Raw genomic sequence first — 15,870 nt, 5'->3', positions numbered from 1 at the left:
ATTTTTGTGAGGCTTCAAACAATTCACCTTGTCTCTTCAAGAACTGAATTTTCAAACAAAAGTCAACCACCCAAACCCTTAGGAACTTCGAGATTTTCATATGCACCAGAAAACCTCTTACATGGTGAAAAACACCACCTCAGACTAGGACTGTTTGACGTTGTGATTGAGGTGCTTTTAAAAGTTTTTTGTCTTAAAATAAAAAACACTCAAGAAAACATCAATTTGATGTGTTTTCATTACCAAGCACACGTCTAGAAGCTCTTTCTATTTGCTTAAAAATTCAGTTGATGCAGAAACAACATTTAAATAACATAAATATAAATATAAAAAGCTGAGAATGTTTATTGGAGAGGAAGAAAAGATACAGGTTCAGAAGCAATAACATTTTTTATGCGCAGTGTACGACACCTGCATCATTTCGCACATTCATTTCTGCAATCAGTGGCGGTGCATAGCTTTAAATTTATCTTCACTTCAGTTTCGGTTTTGGTCCAGTCCAAATATGAAGTTTTTAAAAGATAGCTTAAATATAGATAGCTGAGGATGTTCAATCTGGGAACCAAAAAAATTAAATATTGAAGGAAGAAAAATTGAACCAAAATATTTACCTAGCTCAAGTGTAAAAGAAACATACGAATGTAACAAACCTTTACCAGTTTAATTATGAAGAACACGCTCAGCAAAAATGGTGGCGAGAGCAATAACAAAGCAGACAGCAGCAACCACCCATGTCGGTGTGTACTGCGGAGATTTGGGTTCATCCTCCATACTCCGTGTTTCCTGATAGTCTGGAAGAAGAATTTGAAAGTTGCCAGGAACATAAAAAGATTGTGAGAATGGGAAAGTAGAAGTACATTCTGAGATTGGCTAAGGACTAATCAGAACCACAGAAGTTCTGAAAGGTTTCTCTTGGAGCATACATCTCACGTTCGTCACGTGAATAAGGTTCCAATTTTGCTGTTAGCACACTTCAAAGTGGTGGCTATGGCCTCATCAGATTCCTTAACTCAATAGCAGATCAATGTCAATGAACTACTGATTACCTCGTTTTTAGTAGAAGCTACATACGGCAGATGCCGCACATCTACTGCAATAGTCTTCTTCGAGGCATAAATTTGGTTGCAAACAGGGGGGAAAAGAGACATTCTCAGGGCATTGGTCTTGGAAATCACCAAAATGACCTGTGCAACACTTGGCGGTGTATGTTCCAACCAAAATACGCACAGATTGTACAAACTGAATCCACATATGCACGGATAACAATTAGATATGGGAATTGCAAATCCAGTAATGAGATGAGATCTGTTACAACATTAAATCGAATTTATTGTTAATCAGTCTTTGAACTGTTGAATTCACAATTTGTTTTCCCAAAGAATACAACGTTACATATCATACACATATACTAAGTATATCACAAAATCAGACAGACATCTTCGGTACAAAATATCAATTTCTTAAAGTTCCCAAGCACGTATACCGCAGTCATCTTCACAAACTTATGCATTGTAGTCTTTCCTATGACCATCCTCCTTCCTTAAGTAGCATCATCTTTACCTCCCAAGATGTTCCAAGTCCAAACTCTATTGCAGCAAAATCATCTTACCAAAAGCCACACAGATAAACTCTTAAAAACTGTCAACTGTGGCATCTCATGGTTTCCAAGGTGCTGGTGGTGGTGGAGGAGTTGGAAACATTGGGGGAACTGCAGAGAATATTGTGTTCTTGTCAATCCCAGTAGTTTTGTCACCAGACAAGGCCACAAGTGCTGCAACTAATCCTGCATTTCCAGCAATCGTTGGCTCTGTATAATTATAGTTGGTGCGAACATCATGGAAACCATCATGCCGGTCAGGGCCAGCAACCATGGCTCCAACAAGTGTATTTGGGTTCGGCTTCGAGGTGTCCCTCCATTTCCATCCTCCTTTACAGTTATACCTGATCTTGTTCTTAGGGATAGATGCACCTCTATGGTGGAGATGTTTTGGGTAATGATTACCAAAACCCACAATATAGCTCATTTTACGAGGATTCTTGCCCAGGATGTAATCAATCTATCACAATAACAAAGCAAAAATGAAGTTATAAACCACCAAAATTATGAAAATATCTACTATAGAACATCTAATTAAATAGGGCTTGACATACTTGAGTCTTGGCGAAATCACGCAACACATCAGTAGAGTAGAAATTTGGTCCACAATACCATCCAGGTGTATCAGCAGCTTCAAGATAATCACTAAATAGGGTTGCTAGGAAGGCAGCGTTGACGACATACTGAAGGGGCTGAGGCCTTCCATGGTTTAACTCGATCAAGCCTCCTGTAGGACATCATCAACACAGTTAAACTGGGATCCCAAAATTAATCCATCCACCTTGAACACTCTCAGGCTAGTCATACAAGAGATGGTTTACCTTTTGTTCTATTAAACTTCGTGAAAATTGGCAGATATGAGCACATGATAATACTGGTCTGGTTGTGAAATGTACTCAGTATTTCTTCATATGGATAACCAGGGCTCAAGAACAATCTAAGGCGGCTCAAAAGTAGCTATCACACAACAAAATTTAATCATCGGGAAAGATACCATAAATTTCAAAGTTAACTAATAGCGAGCTAGCCACAATATGATTTGACAGTAAAAGTAGAAGCACAAAAATGTCAACAGGACCCTAATGGGAGATCATTGTTGACAATTCAACATTTGGGCAAAATGTCAATGGCAATTCATTAGGTTTCAAACAAATGAATCATGAAATAATCAAGAAAAGTAGAAAAGAGTACAAAGAAGAAAAGGCAAGAGATAAATTTACAAGTATAGATGCAATTTTAGAATTTTGAAAAAACAAAAAAAGAAACAAAATAATAAAAGCCATAATTCTTAGAATAAACATACCCTGGGACAAATTTTGTTGAATATGGATAACTTAGAATAAAATATCACTTTGTTAGTAGCAAAACAAGTAATTAGAGGAGCCCATAATTCTTACTCGAGTTTCATATCTCGGGGACACACTTAATAGTCTAAGCTTTTGAATTGAGATAGTTCAGCCTAACTAACCAAAAGATCCTGAGTTAGAATCCTAGGACCCCATTCTTTCCTCTATTAATAGCACATGGGAGTGTGAACCTTTGCAAGTTTCAAGTCCAAAGAGCTCTCACTTGAGAGGGTGTTTGAAAATAATATAAATTATATATTGAGAACAAGCTTTTGAGTGAGGCCCCAATAAAAGTTTTAAATTACTCTCTAACAAGTATCAAATAAAATCCATGCATATGCATAGCTACCTTAAATTTCAGTAGCTTTCAAAATCTAGAATATATCAACTCCTAAAGATGCTCGACATGTGTGTATATTATACTGAAACAATATAAGATATTTTAATAAATTCAAAGCAAGAATAGAGGCATGGCAAAATTAATAACATTCTGAAGGTAATTGCATGGCTAGGTAAAGCATGATAGAATATAGATAAGAAGCTTCACTAACCTGAGCACCAGCAAGCTTGTTGTCCCAGCTAAGCACACCATAGTCTGGCCCTCCCCAAAATGCACCGGCATGCTTGGCTAAGCCAGGCATTGTAGCAAGCTGAAGATAGGAATTATTTCCAGTTGCATAATATAGCCAAGCTCCACCCCAAATAAATTCATCCCAGTAACTAGTTGAATTATAGAAAATGGCGGCTTCTGAACCACTTGCACTGTATCTACCTCGCTGGTCCCTTGCAAATTTAAAGAGAGTTTTGGCACCATGAACAAGCTTCTGAGAGTAGGCCTTGTTATCTTTGAAAACAATAGATGCAGAAGCTAAGGCAGCAGCCATTTCTGCAGCAAGATCAGAGCAGGAGCTGCATTCAGTTACAGGTCTGACGTAATCAATGTCCTCAGGACGCATCCAGCAATAATGATCGTTTTGAGTGGTACTCCCACCAGAAGTATCCCCCGAGCCAACCTGTCAGGGAGTGGAAATCAAAATGTCAGACCAAATACCCTACAGAAGATCCACAAACAAAGATAACAACAATAATTTGATGACTGGCACGCATTGTTTTATGCATCTTAAACTAATTAACTAACAAGATTATAATGCGATGATGGCCAATGCAGTAGCTATAAACAATCTCCACTTTAGTATTCAAGGATAAGCGGGAAATTTTCTATGCATAAGCAGAAGTTGATTTTTCAAGGAGAAACCATCAGACAAAAGAACTTGCTCGGTAAGTTAGAAAGATTGAGAAAAGCCCTACCCTCCATGAAGTGCACCAAGCAAGATAATGTTTTCTTTGCAAAATCAAGCATCATCGACATTAAAGTGAATGGGAGTTATGAAATAAATTCAGTCCAGATACATTATATCTATGTTTAGATAAAATGAGTGAAGTTAATTCACCTGTGCAACTATCCTGTCGATGGTATCAGCAGAACTATTAAATGTCTTCAGAAAGTAGTCAGCTCCCCACTTTATAATTTCTTTGACATGGTTAAGCTCACCAGCAGCTTCATATTTCGCACTATATTCAATAACACTCCAGCTCAACATTGTCATGGAAAAAGAAGCAGGGAAGTGGAACTTTATTGCATCCCCAGCATCATAATATCCACCCACCAGATCTTTGTAAAAACTACCTTGTTTACCTTTCCCATCGCCCAAACACGAGCTTCCCCTCCATGACACGTTGTTATGCTTCGGAAGCTTTCCCGCTGCAATTTTCCATCAAAATACACAAACATAAACAAAATCAAGATTCTTTATTTCTTTGAATTTATGATCATTATCAATAACATCAGCAACAGTAACCGAAATTAATGATCTGAATCCGTGCAAGCTAACGATCTTCTTGAATAATTCATGATCTACGGGATCACATTCAAACTAACTAAAAAGAAAGAAAGATTGTCTAATTTCCTGACTATGGATGATCTGAATATAGTAAAATTAAGTAAATTCATGATCTGGGTTTCTTAAGATTGATGATGCATGTTCCTTAAGCAGGTATAATCCTAGACTCATTGAAAAAGCCTCTCCTCCTAGCTACAAAATGATGTTATCTTCCAGATTTAACAAATAAATGAATTCAAGAGGCATGCAGACATCAACTGACCGAAAACAGATCAGATCAGGATAAAAATAAAAAAGGAAAAGGAAAAGAAAAGGAAACATACATCTTTGAGCATTGAAGAACATGAGTGCCTTATGTAGAGCAAGAGTGTAGTTATCAGCTGGAGCATGAGAGTGATGATGGCGAGGCACAGTTTTAACAATAAGAGTAATAAGACCAACCAATAGACCAGCAGCAACGATACTCCCAACAGTCCACACAAAGATCTTGCGACTAACAATGATACAGCCCAGATCCACATATTTCTTCTTCTTCTTTTGCTCAGCTGGACCCAGCAACCAGCTCTGCTGAGTCTCATCCAATGGCCTTGACAGAGCTGCCCTGTCTAAGTCATTCAAGTTCCTGCTCCTGTCATCATCTGTTGCTGAATCTGCTGCATTTATCTCCAGGGGTCCTCCCCATGGATCTCTTCCGTACATATTCTTAAGATTTCACCCTTTCTTCTTGTATTAATTTAGTAAATTACCTTACTTTTGATCCTCCCTCAATTCAAGAAAACGAAAACAAAAACAAAAAGGCAGAGAACTCGAAGCTCCACCGACACTGTATTGACAAAAAGAAAATGCGAGCTGTGTTACTCTCTCTCTTTCTCAAGTGTGGGGAGGAGTGATGGAGCGTGGGGATGCGGGAGGATATTATGAATGGTGGACAGAGGAGACTGATGACGGTGGAGAGTCAAGCAACAAGCAGTATCATATCATGTGAGAAACTTGGGTTGGGTTGGGGTTTTTATTTTTATTTTTATTCCACGTTTTTGCTAACATTTTTAAGTACGGAATTATATTTATTGAATTTATTAAATGTGGTTGTGAGGGTGACCGGTCCGCTACTAGACAAGGACAGCCTGTCTGTCCACCGCTGTGTTTCTAACAGCTAAATCTGCGGTGTATTTCTTTCTTTCTCACTCTAGACAGTGGGCCCAAAAAAAAAAAGGAAGAAGAAGAAAAGTAGAATTTGGTAATGGAATTTGCTTTCCAAGAACTTCAACCCGTTCACATGGTGTTTATTAATCCCATTATTTTTTAAAATATTTTTTTAATATATTAAAATAATTTTTTGTTCATTTTAATAAATAAAATTTAAATTCTGTTAAAAATATTTTTTAAATATAAAAACAAACTGACATATTAATTAAGACTAGGGCTTCACCTACTTTTGAAGTTGGATTTTTAAAAATTTTGAATTTTAATTTTTTAAATTAATATTTTAATATAACTAATATTAAAAATAAAAAATATTATTTTAATATAATTTCAAAACCAAAAACATTTTAAAAATAATTTACTACAATTAATTTTCCATGGTCTTTAGCACCTCCAGTTTTGGGGAAGAGAGGAGACATCATAATTGCTTGTAAAGTGGGGTTGGTTTTGATCGTAATTTTTTAGTGTTGGTGAATGAAAAGATGCCATCCAACTAACGATGGTAAGGAACCTCATCCCTTTCACTTTCCAAAGCGGACAAATCATTTTTTTTTATTTTTAATTGTAATTATTGGATTAATTTACATGTATTTTAACTAAATTTTTTAAAATTATAAACTTAATAATTATGTAAACTTCCAATAATCCGAGATTTATAATACTTGAAGTAGTAATTTCTAAAAATTAAATCTCAGCTATATTCGAAAATAGATAAACAAGAACGTGTACATACAATATTGTACATGGATCAACCTTCTAGGTGGTGGCCTAATGATAAAAGCTTGGGATCAAGAGGTTTGCTCTCTCTGTAGTCTTAGGTTCGAGCCCTGTGGTTGCTCATATGATGGCCACTGGAGGCTTACATGGTCGTTAACTTCAGGGCCCGTGGGATTAGTCGAGGTGCGCGCAAACTGGCCCGAACACCCATATTAAACTAAAAAAAGAAATTGTACATGGATCACTGTAACCCGTTTGATTTACATGGATTAGAAGGAATTATCGATTATGCACATCAACAAGTTAATTTTGTCCCCTCAAGCTGTGTAAATTGTTGATAAACTACAGGAAGATGCATAATTAACTACACATATACAAAACTGATGGTGATTTTGAGCATGTTTTCATTCTTGGAGGAGCAATCTGCAAGAGAGAGAGTATAGTTTTTGATGGGGGCATCCTCCTCCTCTATCTAACCACCAGTTACCCTCTCTCTCCTTTTCTCTTCGAGAAGTTTCAACCAGAACGTTTGCCGACACTTTAAGCTATGCTTCCCTCCCTTTCCACGCTACTGCCCTCTCCTCCTTTCCTCTCTCTAGTTTGGTTGCTTTGCTTGCGTACAAAGTGTATGCATTACTGATTTGGACTAGCGTCTATAAAATTAATGACATCGTATAGCATTGAATAGTATAAATTTTATTTTAAAATTTTATTTAATAATTTAAGTTATTAAAATAAAATGTTTTTTATATGAGAATTTAAATAATCAATCGATTACTAGTTCGAATCTTATCATTTCTATTTATTTGATAAAAATTAAGCATAATATAGTATTAATCTGTGTAAGTTTCTAAGTTTAAAATTTTTTTCTTTAAGAGAATATGTTATAAAATAATATAAATTATATTTTAATATTTTATTTAATAGTTTAAATTATTAAGTTGAAATGATTATTTGATACGGTAATTAAACTTCTAAAATCCTTATATTTTCACCGTCTCACTTTCACAGCAAAATTATTTTTGTATTTCAAAAAAAAATTAATGAATTTTATTTTAAAATTTTATTTTAATATTTTTTAATTATTTTAATATGTTTTAAAATAAAAAATAACTGTTACTCACATGATATCCTAAATCATTGTTATCCTGTCAAGAGAAGAGGCCCATTAATCATCGTGTTTCACAACCAATCCGGGGCCCACCGAGAGAATATAACGTTAATTATTTTGGCGAATTATTAATATACTACGATATTGTTTTTGGAACAAAGACGTGTCTTTTAAAAAAGGAACAATTTTTGGCAAGCAGAGGAGGATGCTTGGGCTGCTGATTGTTCACTCATACTCGTTAATGATTGTGTGTTTTTCTTTTATAAAATACGGGATTTTTAAAATAGACTAAAATCTTGTCAGCTACTACTGGTGTACTGTCCACATCAAGGTTTTTAAAAATATATTTTTAAAATAACATAAATAATATAAAATAAACTTGAATTATAAAAATAAATTGTAAAATCATAAAATTATAAAGAATTTTATATATATATATATATATATATATATATATATATATATAGTTCAAACATCTTAAAATACATGATTCAAATAAAATTTCATACATACTTCAAGCACCTTAAAAATATATGTTGCGATTTCATTTAATTTTATCGATTTCACTCGATTTCAACCCGATTTTATTAATTTTCGAGTTTTTAATGCGATTCTGCATGTTAAGCATATATTAACTCATAAAATCATATAATTTTTATGAGTTAAATCATGATTTTAACAACCTTAATTCACACCACCACTAAATAATCATATTCAATTTATTTGCATCGTTTAACATATTAACTCCATCGATGACATTAAATTTTTAGGGAAAAAAAGAATAGAATAAAATAAAATAAATCCTAGCCAATATACACTATCCAAGGAGAGAAAAACAAAACGTAACACGTAGAGTTGTAAAAGATATTTATTCAATTTCTATTCTAAAATAGAAAAATCTCTTCTTAATCCCTAAATATTTTTAAATTTCTTTTTGTTTAAAAACAATAATGTATTTAATGTCTTTAAACCTTTTTCATTTGTACTCATATTACAGCTTAATACAATTTAGTTTTCTTTAATTAAAATGAAAACAACACACTATTCACCCTTTATTTAAAAAAAAAAATTAATGTCTATGATGTGCCATCTACTAGTATATTTTTTTTTTGACAACTCTTGGTTATGAGGAAATTAAGCCTTAGTTTTTTTTTCTTAAAAATTTAGTTTTTGACTCGAAATACTAAGAAAATACTATAGAAATCTTAATTAACTTATTTGTGACTTCACTCAACCCAAAAATCCATTCAAAAATCTAAAATCAACCTAAAACCAAAATATTTTTCAAGTTTAGATCTATCATTTCATGCAAGGTTAAAGGCAAATAACACTTACGTTAAACTCCTCTCGTCAAATGGAATTTATTAACATCTAAATTAATATTTTTTTGTGATCAGAATCGATGTCAATTAAGATTTTCTTTCTCTAACATTAAAATCTGACCATTTTCCCTTTTATTTTTCAAACTGCGAACTAAAAAATAAAAAAATAAATTATTGAACCAAAATTAAATTTAAAAAATATTATGAAACTGAAAGTTTATAATTTAAGAAGTAGAAGGACCGAGTTAAATTTTTTATCTAATTTTAAAATCACCATATATTTTCTCTACTTTTTTCTCACCTTGATCATCTTTCTTTCATGATCAACTTTCTTTCCTCAATAAATTTGAAAAAATTAGCCTTTAATTTGGCCAGGATAAAATTTTCTATGACCCCTCTTAAACAGACACATCTTTAATAGAGAGTAACAAAACACACAGTGAGGCTATGCCAAGAGACCCCATAAATATTCAACTGAAAAAGCAAAATTCAAGTTCCTCTTTCAATTTGCAATCCACCGTAAATTAAAAAAAAAAAATAGAATGAAACTCAGTGGCAATTTCAATAATTTTAAAAAAATTGGAGCGTCCGCCACCAACAGCGCAATCTATTGAGCTGCACTGTTTCCAAAAGTTTTTCCAGCACTTTTTTTTTGGTACCTGCTATTTTCAGAAAACTCTCCAAAGATTTCCTTTCCTATCTTGCGTGAAAAAGATAAATAAAAGGAAAGAAATTCTTCTTTTCTTTTGCTATCTACGTTACACATCATTAGTAACCTCACACTTCTAGTTCTTTTTATTTCAAAGAAATCGAAATACAGAGACTTCACCATGAATATTTAGCTAACTGGTGGCTTCTACGCAGGATTAAGATCCCATCTTATATATGAAATCCATTCGTTCTAAAATTTTTCACAAGTAACAAAAATTAGTGATAAATGTGATGAAATAATCAACTTCAACATGGCTTCATAGCTTCTGCCATGTAATGCTTGAGATGCGCGAAAAACATCCTTTGTTTCTTTCCACAAAAACTTCTTGTAACACCAGAATCTCCAACAGGACTTCCCTGACCTCTTCCATTTTATCTTCTTGCATGAGATGACAGGTTCTCCAAGGAGGTGAACATGAAATTCCCAGAAAACATTGCTTCTTTGTCTGCTCAATCAATTTAACAACTTAGTCAATAGGCATAGAAAGAAAAATATGTTACAAATACAAACACCCATTCCAGTAGTTTACCACGAATCTTAATAGGATCGCATTCAAAAACTGGGAAGTACAAGCCCCCAACAAAAGATGTGACAAGAAATTGCATTTGCATTTATATTTATATTAGAATCAAAATAAATCAATATTCACAAACTACGATGCTGAAACAACATGTAAGTTGTTTACCTGGTTCAATGGTCAAAGCTAGTTTACCTGGTGTATGGCAATAAAGATAAACACAGCTTTTGAACAAAGCGCCAATCCAATATATCCAAATGGATTGATGAGAGCTGTGTGTGTGTGTGTGTGTGTGTGGAGCATGCTTATGATACCAAAATTATTTGGAGGTTCTCAAGAGTTCAAACCATGCCAAGCTGATGCTCAACTTAGCGAACCACTGAGTATATCAGCAGTTTCAAGATTCTTGCAAACAAAAGTAAACTTTTTTGGCAATCTAGAGTTAGCATGGAAATCCATCCCTCTTTCCTGAAAAATTTCCCATCTTCCCAGGCGTGTTTCTCACCAAATATTTAATTTGGCCAACACATGTTCTTCCATAGAGCAAAGCACATAAATTAACTTTATGATCAATAATATGCCCCAACAAAATGACTTAAGTAATCAAATCATATCAGCGAAAGTACCAGTTAAGGAAAGACAACTAGCTTCATGGCGCACATACCTGGCCATTGCCTGCAGTTATCAACAAATTAATTAGTTTCTCTTTGCATTCATTGAAAAAAAAAACCTTCAGATAAAGATTTTAAAAGAAAATGTTGTACAAATAGAGCTTCTCATACAAATGAACTCTTTCATAACCATCATTTTATACTGATGGACGTGTGCCAAAATGCTGGGCAAAGTATGGTCCAGGATAGATGACAACAACTCATTCAATAAACTGAAAAAACTGGATTTTAACCCAGGCATTGCATAAAATTGTTGTTCAAATCAATATATGAATAATTTGAAGAGGGGAAAATATCTCAATAATTTTATTTGATGGAATAGGAAAAAAAATAGAATTTATTACACCTTAATGCATGGAGAATAAGAGTATAAAGACACTGATATTGTTAGTAAATTACTAAATATAATTTTTGTACTTTAAATTTCGTATTGATTTTACCAATGTTCAGTTCTTTCTGAATTTATCTGGTAAGTTCTAGCAATTCAAATCTGAAAGTATACTTTCTTTTCAATAAAATTTTTATAAAAATAAGACATAAATATATATATTTTTAAAAAGAATGACAGTACTCGATCCATTGCTTAGCATGCCATTATTTAGCTCTCACATTACATGATCATAACTAGTAAGCTAATTTTTATTAAAACATTTGTTAATAATAAAGAGTAAATTACACATTTGAAGAAGAATTATTTATTAGAAATAATTGATGATTCAATGCTTTGATTATTTTTTTAAACAAATCAATAGGATTTAATATTAGTACAGTAACAATCTGTTTAATACTAAACTTTTAAAAGGAGATAAATGTTAAATTACCTGTAAATTGTATTGCGTAGAAAAAAATAAAAAATAAATATAAATATAAGCCTTCAATAGATTAACTATTTTACGATGAGAAAAACTCATAATTATACTATTGATTGATGCCTTTAGATGGTTTTAGAATAATATTTATGATAAAGCTACCAAGATATTATGGCTTTGTTTATGCTACCCCAAGGTGTTTTGATGAAAAGAGAAAGAATAAGTTATCTCTTCTCATGCTCCCATGCTTTTGATGGTAGCCTTCTATTTCTTATTATTACTTTGAATTATATTTCACCATACTTCATTCCCATAGTGATAAACAACTTTGACACTCACAAATATGGAAAATCACTACTTATGGTGGTTTGGTGGCTTCTATTCTCAAGGAATACCTAAAAACCCAGGGCAAGAAAATCACACAATCCATCTTGTCTTATCACAATGAAAGAGCAGAGATGAGAATATGCCTGAATAGCCTGTGATGCAGTATCATCTGGCTCAGTTGTACCATCATCTGAAAAGACATTCCTGCGAGACACAGCTCAAATGCATTAATTATCATCACCTTTCTTCAGTCTTTTTTATGCTTTCATTTTTCATAGTTTACATTCATATAAAAATTGGTCTCTTAGGAGGAAAATATTCAAACATAAAGCCAAATAGTTTTCTGAACTTGAAAAGCAGGAATGGATGCTTTCTGCTCACATAAAGGATGAAAGAGGTCATCTTGTGTGTGGCATTACTAGATGTTTCTCTTCTTTATAAAAGAATGAAACCTTATCCATCTTGGAAAGTTGATAACAATTAGTCAAAGCACTACAAAAAATTAAAGACCCAAATATGAAAATATAATAATAAAGAGCTCCTTGTCCTTGGGTAATATCTTTTCCAAGCGACCAGTTCATTTTTGAATCACTACAAGTCATTATTTGTTGACAGGAAGAAGAAAACAAAACTTCCAAAATATAGGGATACTTTTCCACAAATTACCATCAAAATTAGTCCCAGTCTGACCTCAAACATAAGCAGTATCCTAACCAGATAGTAGTACTTTCAAAATAAAGAATACTTTTCCCCAAATTATCATCAATCACCACCAGTATCAAACTCGTGAGAAAAAACTAAGACCATGAAGCTGATTAACATAAGGTGCAAGTACCAAACACAAGGGACAAGGAGGTAGTCGGGACATTGTTTAGAACAGCTTGAGCTCAGCACAAGTTACAGCACCCTGGCCAAAGATCAACCCAGTCTGGACTCAAACATAAGCAGTATCATAAACAAATGGAATGCATAATATTGAGGTGATTTGAGGATCTCTCGAATGGCTATTTACAAGATTTTCATTGGAAGACAAAAACATAAGGATTCTAGCACAGAACATACCCAAGGAGCATCAAGTCTCATTCTACAATGCTATTGATAATTTTCAATGAAAAGCCTTCACCAAGTTCTGATGACAGTCTTACCTCCATATCACCTTTGGAAGCTCATCTGGTTTAGCCTCGGGAAGCATGGCAGCGTCATAAGCAACAATATTTCCATATAATATTTTCTCCAATTCTTTCATCCATTTGGTCAGAAGCAAGTTAACCTGCCATTACAAATGGGCATAAACAACGAGCAGAAAGGTTTTGATTACTCCATGAGTCATTCGCATTAACAGTCACCCATAACCCAAAAACCACAACCATAGGCAGAGCTTCCCATCCTATACGTTGAAGGAATATAGGCAATGAATGAAAAGCAGTAAATAACTTTGGGTTTTACTTAGGAACTGGAGTGGCATTCTAACAATGGGACAAGTAGTGACATGGTCTCCACTTTCAAGAGCATGCACAATTCAGAACAATTTTGTGTGGTTTTCACTGCTTAGGAGAAGATGACATCAAGGATCTAGTAGCATATGATGACTGGTGGTTACTTTAACCATCAGATGACAGAAAGCAAAATGCTTATTTACTCATGTTTTCGGCATGAAATTTCTGAAATTTTCATAAGATAGCCAGGTAAAAAGATAATCTTTCCAGGCAACAGGATAACATTAACAATGCAACGATATGAAATGCCAATTAAATAGACACCGTACCCCTGCTTTAGATACTCTCAACTCCACATCATGATTGTAAATCTCGTATATGTATTGCCCGAATTCAACACCTTCTTTTCCCTCTTGTTTCAATCGACGTAAGCAAAGCCACATGTGGAGTACAAGCAATGAGAATGTCATTTTAAATGTCTTCTCCAAGTTGAATACTGCATGAAAAAAGAGGATAGTAAATTCTATATGCCACACAATTGAAATGTATAGCCCGAATTCTAAATGTCTTACAGTAAAAAAGAGCATGATAATTTTCTCACCTTCATAAATGGCAGGTCTATCTACTTGTGACACAATTCTTCGGTACACCACATTAGCTCCTCGAATAGACTTACTTTGTTTACTATAAAACAGCAACAACTTGAGCACAAAACGCCTAATTCCCTCATACTCTGGCTCTTCGATTCTGAGTGGAGAGTCCGGAGCCAAAGCCAAAGAACAAGGCTTAGACCGAAACATTTTATCCAAATTCACCTGTTAAAGAAAAACAAACAAATCAATCCCCATCAATACGCTAACTTGATATCATTCACAATAACTTCAATCCCGCAGCCCCATTTTCATTCTTGTATCATTTGAACTGGATAGAAATCAATCGTGAACAAAATCAAAAATTTTCTTGACATTAGCAAAGATGCAAACTTTACCAAGTGAAACGCACACCCAGATCAAATACAATACACAAAAACCCATGATCACAAAATCATAAAAAGCTTAAGACGGTCAACAAATTAAAGGAAACCCAAAAATGGGTTAGCATTAGAATCTCATACATACCACTGAATTGCTGGGGAAAACCTTCTGTGACGAGAGAATTGGAGAAGCTGCCATTGCTGCCGCTGTGGCAGCCTTGGCATAGCTTTGGTGTGAAATAAATTTAAAGGCAGCATCTTTACTGTTGTTGTTGTTTCTGAGTTGATGAAAGAAATGAGAAGCAGCTGCTCTGCTGCATCTTGCTAACATTTTTTAGCTCCTTTCCTCTGTATGAACCAATTAACTTTCTTTTGTTTTTTCTTTTGATACTTTCCTAGTATCTGTTTTTTATTTTTTCAGACTTCAGCGCTTAAACAGCCTAATTCATTCATAAACCCTTCAAGATAAGAGATCAAAGGTGGACCCAACGCTACCATGGTTGTAAACGGCAGCATTTTGTATTTGGGCTGTAAATGGGTATTTTCCCCGTCACAAGCAAAGTTCACTAAACTAATGCGGTCCATGACGTAGTGAAAAACGCTGGCTAAACGGTATCATTTTAAGTTTTTTTTTTTATTATTAAAATGATATTGCATGATTTTTTTTTTTTTGTGTCAAACCGGTTTTTAACTCATTTGAGTTAAACTATGATTTTGACTAGGTCAATGGAATCCTAGTATCTATTCTTAAATAGCTTTGGAACTATACTATTGTTCGCTTTAAAATGAAGCATGCTATATGTCAAGTTAATTTATTTATTTTCAATGTAAAAAAATATTAAAGTTTGGCTAACATGTTTTTTCGTTAGAATATTTTTTTTTACCATGAATTCAAAATTTAAATACTGAGATGCTGATATGTTGAATAATTTATTTTTTAAATACAGATACAATAACATATTAGATTAACACATGTTATTTATTTATTTGAGTCGAAACATTTTTAAAAAAATCTACATTAAAAAAAAAGTTTAGAACTGTGACATAGCACAATACCACAGTCTACTGCAATACTAATTAACTTCAGTGGAAAATAACTTTCACTCTGGGTAAAAAAAAAAAAAAACTAGAGAAGATGGAGATGGTTGCAGGCACTTAACTTTGTCAAAGAAAGTCAAAATGGTTTCAACATTGATGATTACTAGCAATAGATAAGTATTGTTTGCAG

General features: G+C 33.7%; 2 protein-coding genes across 3 annotated transcripts; both read right to left on the bottom strand.

Annotated features, from left to right (window-relative positions):
• Nucleotides 1-1,306: 1,306 nt before the first annotated feature.
• LOC18097081 (endoglucanase 25) lies at nucleotides 1,307-6,052 on the bottom strand. Of its 2 annotated transcripts, none has more exons than XM_006385775.3 (6): nucleotides 5,168-6,052; nucleotides 4,395-4,705; nucleotides 3,495-3,956; nucleotides 2,419-2,554; nucleotides 2,152-2,324; nucleotides 1,307-2,057 (listed from the first exon to the last, which is right to left on the bottom strand). In XM_006385775.3, exons 1-6 carry the CDS (start codon nucleotides 5,541-5,543, stop codon nucleotides 1,656-1,658), a joined length of 1,860 nt encoding a protein of 619 aa, XP_006385837.1. In that variant the 5' UTR covers nucleotides 5,544-6,052; the 3' UTR covers nucleotides 1,307-1,655. The 2 variants fall into 2 exon arrangements, with proteins under 2 accessions (XP_006385837.1, XP_052307392.1); XM_052451432.1 differs by having other exon boundaries at nucleotides 2,152-2,321; nucleotides 5,168-5,866.
• A 3,913-nt stretch (nucleotides 6,053-9,965) lies between these two features.
• On the bottom strand, nucleotides 9,966-15,126 carry LOC18097080 (uncharacterized). Its single transcript, XM_006385774.3, has 7 exons — nucleotides 14,788-15,126; nucleotides 14,271-14,484; nucleotides 13,999-14,165; nucleotides 13,379-13,503; nucleotides 12,377-12,437; nucleotides 11,053-11,101; nucleotides 9,966-10,354 (listed from the first exon to the last, which is right to left on the bottom strand). Exons 1-7 carry the CDS (start codon nucleotides 14,971-14,973, stop codon nucleotides 10,281-10,283), a joined length of 876 nt encoding a protein of 291 aa, XP_006385836.1. The 5' UTR covers nucleotides 14,974-15,126; the 3' UTR covers nucleotides 9,966-10,280.
• Between the last annotated feature and the right edge of the window lie 744 nt (nucleotides 15,127-15,870).

This window comes from Populus trichocarpa, chromosome 3, assembly GCF_000002775.5.
Source record: "Populus trichocarpa isolate Nisqually-1 chromosome 3, P.trichocarpa_v4.1, whole genome shotgun sequence".
NCBI lineage: Eukaryota > Viridiplantae > Streptophyta > Magnoliopsida > Malpighiales > Salicaceae > Populus > Populus trichocarpa.
The sequence above is the reverse complement of the archived record's forward strand: the minus strand, read 5'-3'. Positions and strand labels throughout refer to the sequence as shown.

Excerpts from the sequence above, each read along its gene's own strand:
- LOC18097081 (XM_006385775.3), bottom strand. The coding sequence starts at position 5,543 with ATGTACGGAAGAGATCCATGGGGAGGACCCCTGGAGATAAATGCAGCA. Across the intron at positions 4,706-5,167 it reads GTTCTTCAATGCTCAAAGAT|CGGGAAAGCTTCCGAAGCAT; the intron begins GTATGTTTCCTT and ends GGAAAATTGCAG. Across the intron at positions 2,325-2,418 it reads GAAGTTTAATAGAACAAAAG|GAGGCTTGATCGAGTTAAAC; the intron begins GTAAACCATCTC and ends GATGTCCTACAG.
- LOC18097080 (XM_006385774.3), bottom strand. The coding sequence starts at position 14,973 with ATGTTAGCAAGATGCAGCAGAGCAGCTGCTTCTCATTTCTTTCATCAA. Across the intron at positions 13,504-13,998 it reads TGAGAGTATCTAAAGCAGGG|GTTAACTTGCTTCTGACCAA; the intron begins GTACGGTGTCTA and ends TTGTAATGGCAG. Across the intron at positions 12,438-13,378 it reads CTTCCAAAGGTGATATGGAG|GAATGTCTTTTCAGATGATG; the intron begins GTAAGACTGTCA and ends TGTGTCTCGCAG.